A 20,723-nucleotide genomic window follows, 5' to 3' on the forward strand; every position below is an offset into this window, starting at 1 on the left:
TTTTTTATCTTTAAATTAGTGATTATTAACATAAGTTCCCAGATACAAGGCAAGGAGTTTTTCTTCAAAAGTTATCTTTCCCCACAAGAAAGGTTTTAACTTGTGCTTAAGTTTCTGTAAAGTCTCTCATAATTATTAGTGTTCTGTCTATTATTTTATTATGAAAAAACAAAGTCCACTTTAGAGAACACATGTGAACTTGAAAAAAATCTCAATCGTTAGTTTGGGGGGAAAAAAAGAGGCAAAACAGATTTAATCACAATACTAGGGTTGATAATCTCACATTTGGAAAGACTACTTATCTTTGTAAACGATTTAATGATCAATTTGAAAACTTTACAGGAAATGTTTAAACTATGGATGATACAAATGTATATTGTTGAATTTATATATATATTTACATTAAGTATATAAATATATTTTGAATTTTTAAAAAATAAATTATCCTAATACTAGGTGAAAGGATACTTGGATCTTGGCATAAAATTTCCAAAGACAGCATTATATGCAGATGCAAAAGATGTATTTATCTAACACTCAGAAGGGAGTGGAAATTATGTGCTCTGGAAAACTTACAGATGACTTGAAATCATGAAGGCACTGAGATAAAACTGGGTAGATAAAACTATTCCTTGAATTGTGAAAAAGGTGATTTCTAAATTAACACATCTATCGCTTTAAATGTGCATAGGAAATGTACTTCCTAAATGTTACATATAGATACTTGACTATTTCACCTACATCCCTAAAAGTTTATATATTCTAATTGTTAAAAACAAATACATGAAAACCTTTTTTGGTCTATCTTGTTGAAAAAAATGGCAATCACTTTATATTTGAACATATTCTCTTTATAATTAATAAAAATTTCCGTTAAAACACACCTATTTTCAGTTTGGACAGGTTAATTGATTTACATCATCATTAAATATATTTGAATTTTCTCCTAGGAATGACAAAGTTGTGAACTGCTTATACCAGAATCATAATTCACCTTTTAGGCTAGTTTGCTTTCCCTGGGCAGGAGGTGGCTCCAATTATTTTGCCAAATGGGGCCAAGATATTCCTAATTCAATGGAAGGTATGTGAACTTTCATCACCACCTAAGTAATTTATAAGGTCAGGTGACATGCACATATAGGAATTCGAAGCACGATAAAGCTTTTCCTTACTGGTGAATAATTAATAGCAATAGGCATCCAAGAGTGCTCTTCAATAAGGTGATTTTTATATTTCTAGAGTAAGAAGTTCTGTTACCTTCTGTTTCCTAATTAAACATGTTATATCACTTGATATTGTCCAACAGGGCACTGAGACTCTCTTTACTTTTTTTATGCTCCTTTTGTCTCTGTGCTTCAGCTTACATTTATTGCCCTGTCTGTCCTAGGAACTTTCTTGTTGGTGGATTGTGAACTTGAATTTTTCTCACAGCAGCATGAAACTGAATACCATTATTCTTTTAATTTTCTGATTGTATTTTCTTCATCCCTTGATGTGTGAAGTTTAAGACTAAGTCAGATGCCTTGAGGGACAAAATGCTGTACCTCTTGTCTCTGTGGCGTCCAATTCCTAGCTGGCTCTGCAGCACTGTCTTCCAATTTTTATCTCTCTAGCTCTGTGGGAATGCAAATAGCTCTGCTGGCCTCTTGCCCTCTTAAAAGTAGGCCTCAGCCTGCAGTCTAGAACTTGTGACCTCTACCAAGTAATTGACACATCTCCACAAGGGGAGTAAGGCTGGAGGAATCGAACTTCACTTCTCCAGGATTTTCCTCTCTCCAGGAATGTCCTCGTTGCCTCAGAAGCTCAATGATGGCTTCAAACAGATCATTCGTGTATGTATGTATGTATGTGTGTGTGTGTGTGTGTGTGTGTGTGTGTTTGTGTTTTATTCCGTTTATCTACCTGTTCAATGAGAGAGTTTTTCTGCTGTAAGATACTTTTTAAAAAAAATTTTTATTGGATTGTAGTTGATTTATTGTACAATGCTGTGTTAGTTTCAGGTGTGCAGCAAAGTGAATCAGTTACACATATACATATATCTACTCTTTTTTTTTTTTAAGACTCTTTTCCCATATAGGCCCTTACAGAGTATTGAGTAGAGTTCCGTGTGTTATACAGCAGGTTCTTATTAGTTATCTATTTTATATATAGTAGTGTGTATATGTCAATCCCAATCTCCCAATTTATCCCTCTCTCCTCTCCCCCCTGGTAACCATAACATTGTTTTCTACATCTATGACTCTATTTTTGTTTTGTAAATAGGTTCATTTGTACCATTTTTTTATATTCCACATATAAGCGATATCATATGATATTTGTCTTTCTCTTTCTGATTTACTTCACTCAGTATGACAATCTCTAGGTCCATCCATGTTGCTGCAAAAGGTGTTATTTTGTTCTTTTTTTATGGCTGAGTAATATTCTTTTTTAAAAAAATTTTATTGGCGTATAGTTGCTTTACAATGCTATGCAAGATACTTCTTAACAACCAGAACTGGAAAGCTGGTTTAATGGAGTAATCTAACAAACCATCGTGTATCAACTACTACCTGCCTTTTCAATATTACTATTTTGAAATATTTGCTTCAGATTTTATTTTTACTTTTGACAAAGATCTCCATTCATTTTTTTTTTTTAAAAAAACAGCTATTTAAAAAAACAGTTTTAGATTTATGGAAAAGTTGCAAAGGTTGTTCTCATCTATCCCTCACTGCATTTCCTCAATTGTCAAAATCTTTCAACACACAGTTTCATGTCTTATTTTATTTCAGGGAAGTTTGCATGGACTATAATTTCAAATATTAGTTCTTTTCCAGTGTTTCAGTTTGTTTACCTTTCTTCAGAGTCTCCAATTATTCCTGTGTTGGAACTCTTTCTGCCTTTTATAATTATCACCTTCTTTGGGGATCTTTTCCTTCTTTCTTTGTTTTCTTATTCCTAGCTTTTTTAGTTCTGTCCTCCGTATCCATTTAAATACTTTGCATCTATTATCTCACAGATAACTTTCAGTCATTTTTGAAATAATTTTTGTCTTCTTATTCAATTTCTTTCCAGCATTCTGTCAGCTTTTTTTGCAATTGTTTGTCTATTTCTGTTCAGGATTTTAAATTTGTGAGTTACAGTGTTTTTTCATACCTGCAATTTCTCATTTGAATTTATGTTGGAGTGTTGTATTGTTTGCTTTGTGAGTTTCTTTTTTAAATTTTTATTGGAATATAGTTTTTTCTTTTTTCTTTTTGGTTGCGTTGGGTTTCTGTTGCTGCGTGCGGGCTTTCTCTAGTTGGAGCGAGTGGGGGCTACTCTTCGTTGAGGTGTGCGGGCTTCTCTTTGCAGTGGCTTCTTTTGTTGCAGAGCACAGGCTTTAGGTCCATGGGCTTCAGTAGTTGTGATGCATGGGCTTAGCTGCTTCACGGCATGTGGGATCTTCCTGGACCAGGGATTGAGCCCGTGTCCCCTGCATTGGCAGGCAGATTCTTAACCACTGCGCCCCCAGGGAAGTCCTACTTTGTGAGTTTTTTAAAAAGCATGTTCGTTAGCTGAAAAAGTTTAATTCCTACTTTCTTTGTTCTGTGTGTTACGTTTATTTCTGTTCATGATGAAGTGTGTTGGATTTTCCCGACACACAAAAATAGGTCGTTCTATTGGGGGGGAGCCCAAGGTGATTAGTTGCTTACTCTGTTTATTAGTTCAAGAGTGCCCTCTTCTGTCGTTATAGTGAAGTGCAGTTTAAAAATAAATGACACTTTGTAGAGCTGCGGTTTCCACATTCTTCTGATTCTTTGATCCTACCTTGTATCCGTAGGGCTCTTATCTTCAGCTCCCTCCTTCTTTATTTTTGCCAGCAGGTCTCCAAGAGATGTTTCTCCCCTTTCCAAGATGCCTTTCTCATCCCTGGAAATGTTGCCCTTCCAAACACCACCCCTCTCTGCTCCCTCATGCTTTCCAAGCCCCTTTCTCTCCACTTTCCAGTCATCAGTACTCTGCCACGGAGGTCTCAAAACAATCCATTCATTGGAAGAAGAGAGCCCTGTTACTAATGTGTAAATATATTTTTTCAAATTATTGGAAGTAGTTTCATACAAGGTTTTAAATCAACAGCTGATGGTTTAATATAGACATTTCATGTGTTTTTCTAACTTTATATAAATGTACCATATTGTAAACATTCCTCTGAAACTTGTGTTTTTTATCCTCTGATTTTTTGAGATTCATCACGTGGGTATGTGGATCTCCACTTCATTGATTTTTAACTAGTGTTTATTATTCCATTGTGACTAAAACACAACTTACGCATCTACTCTTCTCTTTACAGGTATTAAAGTCTTTTTCATTTTTTTGCTATTAGTAATAATTTCTATGAGCAGTCTCATATACAGTTGACCTTTAAACAATGCAGGGGTTAGGGACACTGACCTTCTGCACAGTCGAAAATCCACATATAACTAGTAGCTGGCCCTCTGTTTTCATGGTTCAGCATCTATGGATTCAACCAACCGTGTTTCCTGTAGTACCATAGTATTTACTACTGAAAAAAAAGTCTGCATATAAATGGACCCTCACAGTTCAAACTCTTGTTGTTCAAGGGGCAACTGTATGTGTTCTTGCATGCATGGCTAACAGAGTCTACATCTAGGGGTGGAATTTCTGGGTAGTAGAATAGGAGTGTCCCCAGCCATAGGAGATATTGTCAAACTTTTCTCCAGAGGAACTGAAATGATTCACACTGCCAAAGCAGCACATGAAAATCCTCATTGCTCTATATCCTTGACAATATTGTTATTGCCAAGGTTTTTGATTTTTTGCCAATCTGTGCATGAAATTATTCTGATTTTGTTCTATTTTTTCCAGTTTTACTGAGATATAATTGACATGTAATACTGTATAAGTTTAAGCTGAACCATATAATTTGACATGTGTATATATCGTGAAATGATCACCCAATAAGTTTAGTTAACGTCCATCACCTCATATAGTTTCAACCTTCTTTTCCTGTGATAACTTTTATCTTTCAAATATACAATACCGTTTTGTTAACTATAGTCACCATGCTGTACATTATATCCCTAGAACGTATTCATAGTAATCAAAATAGTATGCTATTGGCATAAAAACGGACACATAGGCAAATGCAGTAGAACTGAAAGCCCAGATAAACCCCCAAATACACAGTCAACTAATATTTGACAAGAGCGATAAGAATACTCAGTGGAGAAAAGACAGTCTCTTCAATAAACGGTGCAGGGAAAGTTGGATATTCACAAGCAAAAGAATGAAACTAGACCCCTCTCACCACTTACAAAAATTAACTCAAAATGAATTAAAGACTTAAATATAGGACATGAAATCATAAAACTCCTAGAAGGAAACAAAGAAAAAGCTCCTTGACCTTAATCATGGTGATGATTTTTCAGATATGACACCTAAAGCACAAACACAAAAGTAAAATAAACAAGTGGGATGACTCCAAACTAAAAAGCTCTGCACAGCAAAAGAATCAACAAAATGAAAAGGCAACCTACCAAACGGGAGAAAATATTTGTAAATCACACATCTAAGAAGGGGTTAATACCTAAAATATATAAGGAACTTATACAACTCAATACCAAAAAAACAAACAATCTGATTTTAAAATTGAATAGACAGAGGAATTGAATAGACGTTTTCCCAAAGACAACTTACAAATGGCCAACAAGTACATGAAAAGGTGCTCAACATCATTAATCATCAGGGAAATGCAAATCAAAACCCAAAGGTATCACCTCACACCTGTTAAAATGACTATTACCAAAATGACAAGAGATAACAAGTGGTTGATGAGGGTGTGGAGAAAAGGGAACCCTCGTGCACTGTTGGTGGGAATGTAAATTGGGGAAGCCACTATGGCAAACAGTATGGAGGTTCCTTAGAAAATAAAAAATAGAACTACCATAGGATTCAGCAATCCCACTTCTGGGCATATATGCAAAGGAAACAAAATTGGTATCTCAAAGAGATATCTATACGCCCCATGTTCATTACAGCATTACCTACAATAGCCAAGACATGGAAACAATCTATCCATCTACAGATGAATGATATAGGAAATGTGATATCTAGATAGATAATGGAATATTATTCAGCCATAAAAAGGGAAATCCTGACATTTGCAACATCATAGATAGACCGTAAGGGCATTATGCTAAGTAAAATGAGTCAGACAGAGAAAGACAAATACTGTATAATATCACTTACATGCGGAATCTTAAAAAACAAATTCAGAGAACAGAAGTGGGTAGGGGAAATGGGTGAAGGTGGTCAAAAGGTACAACTTCCAGTTATAAGATAAAGAAATTACTCTGATTTTAAATGGAATAACCCTCTTTATAGATGAGACTGGGCATTTTCATATATGTATTGCTACTTATGTTTTCTTTCCTATGAGTTTCTTATTAGTATCTTATGCCCACTTTTCCATTTGAATCTCTTTTTTTATTGACATGTAGAAATTCTTTACATATTCTTGACCCTAATTTATTTTAGGTCTGGTTGGTTAAAATGTCTTTCCTGGTCTGTGCCACCTCTTTATGTGTTGTCTTTTGATTCACGGAAGTTTTAAAATTTAATATAGTCAAGTTTATCACTCTTAAAGTTTGTACTTTTTACAGCTTACTTTTAAAAGCATATCCTAACCCTCAGTCACAAAGTTATTTGCTGATGTTTCCTTCTATCAATTCTTAAGTGTTTTGTCATATTTAAGTTAGAATTGACTTTTATATATGACGTAAGAGCTTGGTATTTAATTTTATTTTTTCCACATGAATAACCAGTTGACTTGGTTATTCAGAGATCTACACTTTCCCCCACTGATTTTAAACTCAGTTATAAACTGAGTTTCCACATACATGTGGTCTACTTCTAAGCTCTCTATTCTGTTCCATTGGTCTATCTGCCTTTCTCGAAAATTTAAGGCACTCCAATGCCTTGTGCCTCTTGGCCGCCCTTTAAACCTGGTATTTTATTTTCCTGATACAAGCAATAAACAGTCATTCTGTTAGCACAGGCTCATGACTGGAATTTTCACTCCCCTCTTATTTTGTTTTCTTCCAGGTATTCCATTTACCTTATTGTGAGCCAAACTCTGCACACATGTGATTCATCTAGTATTTCTAAATGTTTTATAGTTGGAGAATATTTTTCAGATATTTAGTCTGCTGTAGTTTGTGCTCTTTTTTAGTCAGCAAATTCCAAAACTTTTCTCTCCTTACGTTGACCATTACTATTCGTGTCTTTGAAACTGTTCCCATCGTATTAACATAAGCTCTTTCACAGTATCACAGCATTCCTCTCGCTGTCTGTATGTATTAACTGTCTTCCTCAATCTCCAGGGCATGCCATAAGGCTTGCTGGGAGCGAAAGTCGGCTTGAAGATCCTTTTCCAAGTGACATCTACCAGATGGTTGATGAAATTGCCTGTGCTCTGCTGCCGGTCCTTCAGGGTGAAAATTTTGCATTTTTTGGCCACAGGTATTTAACCTCTGTTTTGAGAGACATTTGGGGGAGTTTCTTCCATCACAAATCTATGGTTAATGTTGTTCTTTGTGTCTTGTGGGACGCATGCCTTTGTTTTGGTTACACTGCTTCACCACTGCTTGAAAGAACGATTGATTCAATATGGTTATAGCTGTTCTCAAATGAGAAAGTCAGACCAAAAGAAGCCCTGCAGTAGGGACCAAAAAGATAGAAATGCCAGGTGGTGAGATTAACTGAAATCTTTTTTTCAGGAGTGTGTAAATCCTAGGCTCCTCTTGGTATCTTCTCTTTTGAAAACAGTCCCAGCATGTTGGGTAATTTTAACCAGCCACAGCTCTTACAAACGGCCTGTCTGTGTAGTCTTCTTACCTTTTTTCCTTATAGGCAAAAAAAAAAAAAAAAAAAAAAAAATCAGGACTTGTAAAATCAAAACTCTAGGCAGCAACTTATATTCCATTTATTTTTAAAATTTAAAAAGGATATAAATAGTATATGTTTCTTAAGCTAAGTTATAGAATTTTAAGGTTAGGTCATGAATTCTGGAGTTCTGTCTGCCTCCTACTCAGTTCGAACTTGGGCAACTTCCTTAGGCTTCTAAATTATGTTTCCTTCTCTGTAAAGCTGGAATAATAATGGTTCCCATTTGTGAGGATTAAATGGATAATAATCATAAATTACTTGGTATTATGGTAAGGACTCAATAATTTTGGCTACTATATTATATATATTGGTTTGGCCAAAACGTGCCTTCAGTTTTTAAGTTAAAACAAAAGACACATTTTTCATTTTCACCAAGAACTTTATTGAACAATGTATTCATCCTTTTGTTCCACTACCTTCTACCATTTTTCAGGCAACTTCATAATTCCATCTTCCTAAAACTTTTTATCTTTTTGAGCAAAGAACTGTTCCAGGTGCCTTTTACAGTCTTCCAGGGAATTGACATTTTTTCCATTAAGAGAATTTTGTAAAGACCTAAATAATGGAAATCTGAAGGTGCAATGTCTGGTGAATACGGCAGATGAATCAGAACTTCCCAGCCAAGCTCTAACAGTTTTTGCCTGGTCATCAAAGAAACTTGTGGTCTTGCGTTATCCTGATGGAAGATTATACGTTTTCTGCTAACTAATTCTGGACACTTTTTGTTGAGGGCTGCTTTCAGTTGATCTAATTGGGAGCAGTACTTGTTGGAATTAATGTTTGGTTTTCCGGAAGGAGCTCATAATAGAGGACTCCTTTCCAATCCCACCATATACACAACATCACCTTCTTTGGATGAAGACCGGCCTTTGGTGTGGTTGTTGGTGGTTCATTTCACTTGCCCCACGATCTCTTCTGCTCCACATTGTTGTACAGTAACCACTTTCCATTGCCCGTCACAATTTGTTTTAAAAACGGAATGTTTTCATTACGTTTAAGTAGAGAATCGCATGCGGAAATATGGTCAAGAAGATTCTTTTCGCTTAACTTCTGTGGAACCCAAACATCAAAGTGATTCACATAACTAAGCTGGTGCAAATGATTTTCAACGCTTGATTTGGGTATTTTTGAGTATGTCGGCTATCTTCCGCGTGGTATAACGTTGACTGTTCTCAGTTATTGTTTCGATTTGATCGCTGTTAACTTCAACTGGTCTACCTGACTGTGGAGCACCGTCCAGCGAGAAATCTCCAGCATGAAACCACTTTTGACACGTTCGATCAGTCACAGCACCTTCTTCATACACTGCACAAATCTTTTTGGGCATTTCAGTTGAGCTTTTACCTTTCTTGAAATAATAAAGCATAAAATGCCGAAAATGTTGCTTTTTTCTTCCATCTTCAATATTAAAATGGCTACACAAAAATTCACCAATTTTGATGTCTTTTTTAAATGCACACTGATATGACAGCTGTCACATGCAATCTAACAAGATTGTTTTTAATGAAGTTAAAGACAACAAAGTGCTGCTAGAGCCATCTTATGGAAAAAAATGAACAAACTTATTGGCTAACCCAGTATTTATAGATATGCTCAAGCAAAAAATGAAAAATAAAAAGTATCCAGTATCCTAGATAATCCTTCAGAATTGTGATGTGGCTTCATAGTATCTTTGCATGATGAGATCCTATTTTATATTTTTTCCTGATTTTTTTCCCCACTTACTATTGCTGTGGAGATCTTTTACTGCTGTAAGATTACATTGCTTCATGACTTTATCAATCCCCTTTTGTGGAGAGAAAAGTGTTTTCTGTTATGAAAACACTTCAATGAACACTTTTGTAGAAAATTTAGTATACACCTCTTATAAATTTCTTAAGGACATATCTCCAGAATTTAGGTTAATGATATGACATTGATAAAGCTCTTGATATATATTTCCAAATTACCTGCAATTTACACTCCATCAGCAGTGAACATGGGACTGAGTTTCCCTTTCTTCATCCTCCAAAGATATTTACAAAAAATTATCTCTGGCAGTATTGTCTACAAAATATAACTACATAATGTCCACAGCAGTCCATAAACTTTTTGGTCCCAGCACTACTTTAATACTTCTAAAAAGCATTGAGGACCTCAATGAGGTTTTATGTGTGATTTATCTGTCAATATTTACCATATTAGAAATTAAAACTATGAAACTTTAAAAACACTTGGGACTTCCCTGGTGGCGCAGTGGTTAAGAATCCGCCTGCCAGTGCAGGGGACACAGGTTCAAGCCCTGGTCCAGGAAGATCCCACATGCCATGGAGCAACTAAGCCCATGCACCACAACTACTGAGCCTGCGCTCTAGAGCCCACATGCCACAAGTACTGAGCCCGCGTGCCACAACTACTGAAGCCCACGTGCCTAGAGCCTGTGCTCCACAACAAGAGAAGCCACCGCAATGAGAAGCCTGCGCACCGCAACAAAGAGTAGCTCCCGCTCGCCGCAACTAGAGAAAGCCTGCACGCAGCAATGAAGACCCAACACAGTCCAAAAATAAATAAACAAATAAATTTATAAAAATACTTGACTTAACATTAATAAATCCCTTATATGCTGACATAAAGAATATGTATTTTATGTAAAAGAATATATTTTTCCAAAAAACATAGTGAGAAGAGTAGCACCGTTTTACACTTTGGCGTATGTTTAATGTCTGGCTTATTGGAAGGCAGCTAGATTCTCCCTTCTGCTTCTGCATTCCAACTGCGGCAATACCCCATGTCACACATGCGGTATGGAAAACTCAACTATGCTCTCATGAAAAAAAGAGAGTTTTAAAGACAAACGATATTTTGGTATTATCCTAAAATAGTTTTAACCTCATAGGCCACTGGATAAAACATCATAGACCACGTGAGAACGTCTCAGGGATTCCTGGGAGTCCCCAGACTGTACTTTGAGAATTGCTGATAAATATTATTAGAGACATAGTGATATATATATCTTTCATAGAGAAAAGGAAATTTAAATTAATTTCAAGACATTGTGGAAATCAGTACCAGATCTTAGTTTGAATTACCTAGGATGTCTTGAAACCCTTCTTATGCTGCTATAAATCATTGAAAATATACCTTTTACAAATAAGTTAGTTATTACTCAACTAATGTATGCTTTTCTTTGGACTATTTCATGACCACTGCTGTGCGTATGATGCTTGTTCTTGTGGAGTCCCGATGGATTATCATGAGTTTTGTTGAACAGTTATTATCATGTTTTTCTTCCCCAAATGTAGTATGGGATCTTATGTTACTTTTATGACTGTGCTACATGTAAAAGAAAAATATAAGCTAGAACCGGTGCATTTATGTGTGTCAGGTATAAGTGCTCCTCATGTAAGTAATTTCATTTTCCTTAGGGAGGGTGGTGGAAAGGAGGGAAACGGGGGGGAAAAATCAAGTTGTTATTTTCCTATCTGGCGAATTTTGATCCAGCATAATGAAGGATTAATGAACGATACTATTGGTTAATGAAACACCCACAAATCTCTTTCAGTATCTTCTCTCCTTTCCTCTGAAATGCACTTTAACTGTTTCTGGTCAGTGCCTGCACTGGCCCTAGCATCTCCAAGCTAATATTGACTCTAAGTGTATTTTCTTTCATTCTGAGGCAGATGAGAACTTAACCTTCAGCAAACTAACTGGATCAGAGAATTCTTGAAATCACCAAAAGGGAGAGTGGGATAGCTTTTGGTGTCTGAACAGGTGTGTTACATGAAACATCAGACTAATGTTTTAAGTCAAAGACCAGACTTTGTTTTTCCGAAGATCTGTCAGAAGAACAAATTACCTGTCTCCTAAAGGATCTGGTAGGCATCCCTGCGGATTTTGTTGATGACAAGGCATTCTTACAACAATTTCCCAAACTGGTGACAGATAGTCGCATTGTTAGTAATTACATGTAAGTAATCGAGACAAGTTTTTTTCTGATATATAATTATCTATGGAAGATGCAGGTTGGCGGTTCTCTGGGGCTGCTTATCCAGGAAGGCAGTTTGACTTCCTTCCCTTTGAGGCCCACCTGTAATATTTTTGCTGCCTTAGAATGGAGCTGGGCCTGGAAATTACATCAATTAAGGATGAATAGAGCATCTTTTTTTCTTCAAAAAAATATGGTTCAACATGTATGTTTTATCATATAACAAATATTTGTTGAATAAATCACTAACGCCAAAGGATTCTCATCTTAGGGGGTCAGCAGAAGGGGATCCCTACTTATTAAGTGTGGAGGTGATCCAGGACAGGGGAGTGGTTTGCTTTTTTGGGAATTTTGTTCCAGAACTCATTTGGCTCCATGGCACATGACCATTCCTCTGTCTCCTGAGATGTCTCATTGACACTTGATTCTTCTAACAGGACTGACGTCCTAACATTCCAGATGCTGGCCCCAATAATCGGAACCTACAAATGGTTCTTCCTATTCTAACTTCCCCACAGCAGGCCCTATGGGGCCAGCATGCGGCCCTTAGTCACCATTATCTACTGCCATGCATTTCTTCTATTTTGTCTGGGCTTTGTCTCCTCTGTGGAGGAGTGAGATCCTTGGGCCTGTGTTTATTTCCACCAAAAAGCCTGGAACTGGGCCTAGGGCCACCTTGGGCACTGCCTGTGACTAGAAATTTACACAAATAGCTCCAAAAAAAAAAACAAAAGTGGAGCAGATTTGAAGCACCTTGAGAACAGAGACAATCCCGTTCATCTTCATCACATCCCTGCATTCACCCCAATGCCCACCTCTACTCTATCACTAGGTCCACCATCCGTCTCCCAGCTGCCCCAAGTCTGACCATCTCTCTCCACTTCTACCCCATCTAAGCAAATGTGGTCCTCACAGGGCTGAGCTGTGTTCCTGGCTTAGCACAGAGTCAGAATCCAAGAAACACCAGTCCGGCCACGGACCCGTGACCATGGCAGAAGCCCAGAAATCAGAAGGGGCTGGCCAGGGTCTTGCTGGATCCTCTTGTTAAGATGCTACTGAGCTTTTTTATCCAAGGATGGTCTCCCAACAACTGCATCCCTCACAGCAGCCTGAGTGGAATTACCAATGTGAAAAGAGGCCTGCTCTAATACACATGCTGCACCAGAATGAATAGCACCGCCCAGCTCACGATACTGACCAGAGACCTGATGTATCCCCAGGTGAGAAGCGCTATTAACAGCAGTCCAACCGTACAGCTGAACAGCTGAGCCACCACCTAAAGACCAATAAAGCCAGTGAGGCCCGAGGCTATGCAGAAAGCCACAATGCCTGTGAAGACCACTGCATTCGGAAGGTGCCGCAGACCTTCTTGCTACCATTGTGCCTGCAGAAGTTCTCACAGAGCTCCTTGATCTACTCCGCCAGCTCCTGCTGGTAACGAGGGCAAAATCCAAATCACTGTGGACAGTCACTGAAATAATCACGTAGGCAAAAGCTGCTTTTTAATAATTAAGCCTTGCACAAACACGCCGTCTGTAGAGTCTGCTTCCCAGGATCCAAACCCTTGGCTTAGTAGCTGTGAGACTCACAGCCAGGGTCTCATCTGATGAGAGTAACTCTCTCCAGGTGTGGTGGTGAGGATTAAATGAGATCATGTTTAGGAGACAGCATGGCACGTAACAAACCTCATGCAATTTTAAAAACCAAACACAGCAAAACAATTCGCTACCAAAGGCTCTTGTGACTCTGTTGAATTAACATTTGTTAAGAAGAACCCTGGGGGTTGGAAAGGGAGCAGAGGTTCAATAACAGACCCCAAGAGAAACTGAAATAGAGAAGTTCACAACTCACAGGTCCTGCAGGATGTCCACGGCACAACTGGAGGGGCCACACAGGGAGGTCAAGGCGGGCTACAGGCAGAGAGGTGGCAGCACCTGAAGGACATGCCCTTATTAGGGGGTGCTTTATGCATGGGTGGAGGGCTTTGGGGTTCCCCGGCTATAGGCCAAACTGGTCAATTCAAACCCCAAAGAACAGGTTTTGGTAAACTTCACGGGAGAGTTATCTAAGAGGCGCACAAGGGAAGGCTCTGGGAGGCCAGAAGAAACCTATCACAGAAGCTGTTGGGAGGGTCCTATCAGGAACTCACTCTTTTTTTTTTTTTTGCCAAGCTGCGTGGCTTGTGGGATCTCAGTTCCCCAACCAGGGATCGAACTCGGGCCCTCGGCACTGAGAGCACAGAGTCCTAACCACTGGACCGCCAGGCAATTCCCAGGAACTCACCCTTATTTGTGACTCTACATGTGCTCGCAGGAAGGGCTAGTGTCAGTGCCATGCTCCCACAGGCCACAGTGTGGATGCCAAGGCAGCGGTATTATAAAGTAGTCCTGCTAAACTCTCAGGAGCTCTCAAAAGAAACCTCCCCCAAACCAAAACTAAGAGAAATCACTCACAGGGATATTCCACTCATAGAATAAAAAAACAACAACAAAAACTCTGTAACAGTCTCACCCTCCCCCCAGAGAATCAGATCACAGTAGCTACTCACAGCTCTTCGCTTCCTGTGTCTCCAAATCCCGCGCGTTCTCCCCAAGCCTGCTCAGTGCATTCTTCTCCTTTCGCTCCTGCCGCTTCCCCTTGCTCAGTCTGTTCTCTCTCCGCCTCTCTGTAGCTCTCAGGTTTTTCCAATAGAAATGAAATCAGGCCTGAGAATGTCTCTCAGCTCTTTCCCATCACCCAACCCCAAGGCTCAGAGCCTGGTGGCCAAAATGAAAATCTGTGACAGGTGGGAAAGCTTCGTCAGCTCCCACCTCACTTAAGCTGTCCTCCTGCCCTACCTGGTCTCATGTGCTGTTCTATTCTCCGTCTGGGACCCTGACTACACCACATGTCAGGCTGTCTGATATTGTCCCAGGGCTCTCAGATGTTCTCTTTTTTTAACTCTTTTTCCTTTTTGTTTCAGTTTGGATAATTTCTATTAACCATCTTCAGGTTCACTGATTCTTTCCTCAGCTGTGTCAGGTCTCCTGATGAGCTTGACAAAGGAATGCCTCATTGCTGTTGCTGCTTCTTTCTAGAATTTCTTTTGGGCTCTCACAGTCTTCGCCTCTCTAATGAACTTACCCGTTTGTTCATGCATGCCTACCTTTTCCATGAAATGCTTTGACATCTCAATCATAGGTCGTGTAAAGCCCGTGTCTGATAGTTCTAACATCTGGGTCTTATCTGAGTCTGATTCTTTGGATTCAGGATTCTTTGGATTCTTTGTCAAGAGCTTTGGCTCTTGACAATGGAGTTATTTGTTGCCTTCTTGTGTGTCTGATTTTTTTGGATTGAAAGCTAGATATCATGCATGAAACTGACATAAATATTTTTTACACTTGGATTTGAGCACATCCCCTCTTTGTCAGGCCATTCATGTGGGGGGTTGGGTCAGTCCAGACTGGAGAAGAGCTGTGTTTGGATTTTGTTGTTACTATGGTTACCCCAGGACAACGCTGCTCCCAAGTTACTGTGTGCGTACTGTGGAGTCTGGGCTGCTGGAGAATTTTTCTCAATTCTTCCGTCTTCTCTATGCCTCATAGAACAGTCTCTCCCCAGGCTCGCACCACTGACAGCTGTTGCTTGGTACCCTATGTGTGATGCTAGCCTCTGTGGTAACGTGGGAGTTCTTGGACATCCTAGCCAGTCTTGAGCTCCCATCTTAGGCAGGTCCTCTGTACCTGGGCCTTGTGGGTGGGTCTTGTGGGTATTGGGGGGAAGTTTCCAGTCTCTCCCCAGGAGTAGAAGACTTTTTCTTGGTTTTTGTATAGAACTGTGGCCCCAGGGACTTCCTGGCAGTCCAGTGGTTAAGACTCCGTGCTTTCAATGCAAGGGGCGCAGGTTCGATCCCTGGTCGGGGAACTAAGATCCCACATGCCACACGGCATGCCCGAAAAAAAAAAAAAAAGAAAAGAGAGCGAAAAGAAAAAAAAGTAAATGGAGCAAGAGAGAACTTCTATGGGAAACTGGTATTTAAAGGAAATTCGATGTGTAGTTGTGTTTCTCAAGCATATCCAATAAAAATGACTCATGATCTGTCACCTTTATTTAAAAAAAAAAAAGAATTGTGGCCCCAAGACCCTTTCCCACTCCTTCCCCAAGTGTAGAGGGTTAATCCTTCTATCCCCTACATCTGTGGGTCTCCTCCTGCGCCTGGGGCTGGAAGTATTTGATGCCCCGACTCCAGCAGCTGAGGCCTGCTTAGCAGGAGGGGAGGACTTGGGCAGGGGGCAGGGTTAGTGCCCATCTCATGGTCACATCCACTTTCCTGCTGCCCACCTGCCCCGCAGAGAAGGCTCTTTCTGGCCTCTCGCCTTGTTCCCAGTCTTTCTCGTGAAACGCCTAGTGGGGGCCCACGGACGGGAGCCTGTGAGTCGGTGTGAACTGCATCTGACACACCACCCCACGCTTGGTCTCCAGCCCTTGCACATTTTAGCGGATTTCTTCTTGCCCACATGGACAGCAGGCACCCCTTCCTCCCAGGCTTTGCCCACGTGAGCCAGTCCGCATGTCCCGCCTCTGCTTAGAGGGGCCTGACCTTCCCCGGAGTTCGGTTTCTAGTTTGCCTTGCAAGCTCAGCTCTCTGATGAGCTCAAGAGAAGTTACGGTTTTGCATTCTGTTGGGCTTTTGTTCCTCGTTAGGCCAGGAGTGGTGCTCCTAGTTTTCTACATTCTGGGCAGAAGTGGGAATTCTTGCCTGGACTATTGAAACAACGCTTTGCCCCTTTCGGTCCCACATTATAATGTGCTCCTCACATTATACCCAGAGGGATAACAGTCAAGTTTGGTCATGAGTTGCCTTGCCTTAAATCCTCTTGGGGGCTTCCTGGCTGTCTTATGATGACCAAAGCCCTTCGTGAGGCCTACACTTGGCCCTCGCTTGCTTCTTCTACCTCAGTTTGTCCCGATTCCCCATTCACTCTTGGAACAATAGCCATTGGTTTCTGCTTATCTGTTCCCTCTTCCCCTGCTGCCTCTCTCCCCTTTGCCAAATTTTTCCTGTTTATTCAGATCTCAGGTCCAACTCCATTTCCCAGGGAGTCCCTGCTTGATGCCACCCTACCCCCACCTGTCAGGTGTTCACAGATGACCCTGAACTTGGTGACACATCTCTCCAGTCACCCCATGATTTAATTAATGTCTGTCTCCCCAGCCAGTCTCTAAACTGCAGGAGGAAAGGAACTGTGCTTATTTATTCAAGTGTCCCTAGGGGCTAACACAGCACCCAGCACTGAGCTCAGTCAATGTTTCCTGCTGCTGTGATTAAACTGAGAATTGGTGGAACCAACTCAGGGGCCCTGCTTCCATAAACCTGTTTCTGTTCTGTACACAGCAACCCTCTGCCGGACGATGGAGGGCTGGGGAATAGAGAGGTGGTCATTTTGGGAGAATGACACTTAAAGATACTATATAACCAGCCTCACCCTGAGCTGGACTGGGTGCCCAGGTGCCATCCTGCTGCGACTGGCATTCTTCTAGAAGCCAGATGATCTTGGAAAATAGCCTGGACCACAGTGACTCTCAGGTGCTGACAGGTAGAAGAACCATGAATAAAAAAATGTTTGTATTGCTGTAAATAGCAAAAGGGAAAGAAGTGAGGACACGCCATGTTTGATTTAAATGAAGTTATTAGGGCTTCCCTGGTGGCGCAGTAGTTAAGAATCTGCCTGCCAATGCAGGGGACACGGGTTCGAGCCCTGGTCCAGGAAGATCCCACATGCCACGGAGCAACTAAGCCTGTGCGCCACAACTACTGAGCTCTCATGCCACAACTACTGAAGACCGCGTGCCTAGAGCCCATGCTCCGCAACAAGAGAAGTCACTGCAATGAGAAGCCCGCGCACCGCAACAAAGACCCAACGCAGCCAAAGATATAAATAAATAAATTTTAAAATAAATAAATAAATAAATGAAGTTATTAATAGGAAAAGATTCTGGGGGTGTCTATTGTGAAAAGTTACCACCCGGCTCTTCTATGTTTGCAGCTTTGATACACCCTCTGAGGCTGTTCTTTCTTGTGAGTTAACATGACTCAACACGCTTTACTGGATCTGAAGATATACCAGCGGATTTGGAAGGTGAAATTATTTTGATGGTTTGAGGTATTTTATTGAGATATCTGATGATTTCTCAGCTAATGTCAACTAGCGGTTACATGGAGTAGAAAATTGGCCCAAGTTTTATTCAGTGTAAATGGAGAGATGTTGGTTGTGTGTGAAATGAGAGAAGGCAGGTAATACCGCTGTATACCGATAGGTCTCTGAGAAATTAAAAATACAGGAAATACGGAACCTGAGACCTTGGAAGTAACTCTACCACTGGTGTCAGCTCTTAGAAAAGTAACATCTGGAAGTAAATCTTCTGTTGTTGGCGGTGTCATTTGTTATTGAATATAATTCTGTTTCTTTTTAGCCTGGGAAGATGTAACCAGTGAAAGTTTTGATATTCGCGTGCTTCCAGGATGCCACTTTTATCTTTTGGAACCTTCCAACGAGATCTTCATCAAGAATTACATAACCAAGTCTCTAGAAGTATCAATGCTTCACTGTTCTTGGATATTTTCCCTCTAGGTCTTAAAATAGTCCAAGTGATTATCTAATACTCCTCTTCAGTTTTCCGAGTAGCTTATGAGTTTGATTCAGAGATTGGAAAATGATACATTTGCTACTGTCAGGGTGATTTGTTATCTACAAATGTATTTCCCCACAGAGCATTTAAGTATCTGGGGGATGAAAGACAAACCAGTCGAGAATACTTCTGGGAGGGTCTTTCTTCTTCATGTTAGAGTCTCATTTGAGTCTCATCTGTGGAAGGTTTGTCAATGAAGTTCCTGCTTGGTCGATGATCCATTTCTTCCCTTCAGTTATTTTGACAGTGAAAATGATAGACAGGGGAAGTGCTTGAAATGAAATGATTCTTTCATTAACACACTGTGGCTCAAAGCCTGATCTCATCTTTTGAAATACAGGGTCGTCCCATTCAACGAGGAAAAGCAGCCCACTGCTTTGTTAAAATAAGACAGTCCCAACTAATCATTGCTGCCTGTCCTGGCAAGTCCTCGGAATGCCCATAGCCCTGGTTCTCGTCTAAGGCTTTCCTCCGACCTGGACTGCCTGTTGTCTCCGTGTGGCCCCGCTGCTGCTCTGGCAGTGACTGACAGGGACCCAGGGCGAGCCTACCACGGACAGCCCTTGGAGTACAGAGGGTCAAGCACACCCAACAGGCTGCCCCAGATGTAGGGAGAAAGCACAACAGTTGGAAACAGACAGGAATAAAAAGGGAAATAGGGAAAATTATCTGAGACGGAGCAATGGCAGAACACTACAGATAGGATTCACAGGGAATGAAGAGGCACCACACACCTGGAGCTGCGTGGATCCTGCGATCTCTAGCAATTCCCAAACTGTGTTTGTCTCTTGGAATCCCGGCTGTTCAATCGGTATCTTGATTTGTTATCTCCCACTGATCTTCACAATAAATCCCCGACTTCATGCAACCGGTGTCTCTTCCTTATGGCTTAAACTGCTTGACACAGCATTATACACTAAAATGTCACCTTTTAAAGCATGGATATGTTTAGGATCACATAATATGGGTTCATGTTTTTGTTATGATTTAAAAATAGTATAGAGAGAGTCTTAGTACATAAGATTAAAGTGCACACAGGAGGTATTTTTTAGAACGTATCATTCCTTCTTAACCAAGTGCAAATAATATAAATTTCATTATGGGGGGAGTTTTGGGTTTTGAGTTAGAATTCATGGAATAAATTTGAGCTAAAAATAACCTCAAGCGAGATTACTACAAGCAACTATATGCCAATAAAATGGACAAACTAGAAGAAATGGACAAATTCTTAGAAATGCACAACCTTCTGAGACTGAACCAGGAAGAAATAGAAAATATGAACAGACCAATCACAAGCACTGAAATTGAAACTGTGATTTAAAATCTTCCAACAAACAAAAGCCCAGGACCAGATGGCTTCACAGGCAAATTCTATCAAACATTTAGAGAAGAGCTAACACCTATCCTTCTCAAACTCTTCCAAAATATAGCAGAGGGAGGAACACTCCCAAACTCATTCTATGAGGCCAACATCACCCTGATACCAAAACCAGACAAAGATGTCACAAAGAAAGAAAATTGCTGGCCAATATCACTGATGAACATAGATGCAGGGCTTCCCTGGTGGCGCAGTGGTTGAGAATCTGCCTGCTAATGCAGGCGACGCGGGTTCGAGCCCTGGTCTGGGAAGATCCCACATGCCGCGGAGCAACTAGGCCCGTGAGCCACAACTACTGAGCCTGCGTATCTGGAGCCTGTGCTCCGCAACAAGAGAGGCCGCGACAGTGAGAGGCCCGCGCACCGCGATGAAGAGTGGCCCCCGCTTGCCGCAACTAGAGAAAGCACTCACACAGAAACGAAGACCCAACACAGCCATAAATAAATAAATAAAAAATTAAAAAAAAAAAATAGATGCAAAAATCCTCCACAAAATACTAGCAAACAGAATCCAACAGCACATTAAAAGGATCATACACCATGATCAAGTGGGGTTTATCCCAGGAATGCAAGGATTCTTCAATATACGCAAATCAATCAATGTGATACACCATATTAACAAATTGAAGGAGAAAAACCATATGATCATCTCAATAGATGCAGAGAAAGCTTTTGACAAAATTCAACACCTATTTATGATAAAAACCCTCCAGAAAGTAGGCATAGAGGGAGCTTACCTCAACAGAATAAAGGCCATATATGACAAACCCACAGCAAACATCGT

At 40.4% G+C, this 20,723-nt stretch overlaps 2 protein-coding genes across 4 annotated transcripts in view; one reads left to right on the top strand and one right to left on the bottom strand.

Annotated features, from left to right (window-relative positions):
• DCLRE1C (DNA cross-link repair 1C) overlaps window positions 1-20,723 on the bottom strand; it is a 116,036-nt gene that overhangs the window by 88,754 nt on the left and 6,559 nt on the right. The gene's annotated exons all lie outside the window — the stretch shown is intronic.
• OLAH (oleoyl-ACP hydrolase) lies at window positions 995-20,047 on the top strand. Its single transcript, XM_082449147.1, has 4 exons — window positions 995-7,503; window positions 11,211-11,440; window positions 11,743-11,875; window positions 18,333-20,047. Exons 1-4 carry the CDS (start codon window positions 7,433-7,435, stop codon window positions 18,502-18,504), a joined length of 606 nt encoding a protein of 201 aa, XP_082305273.1. The 5' UTR covers window positions 995-7,432; the 3' UTR covers window positions 18,505-20,047.

This window comes from Balaenoptera physalus, assembly GCF_965194825.1.
Source record: "Balaenoptera physalus genome assembly, chromosome: 2".
In the NCBI taxonomy this organism is placed as follows: Eukaryota; Metazoa; Chordata; class Mammalia; order Artiodactyla; family Balaenopteridae; genus Balaenoptera; species Balaenoptera physalus.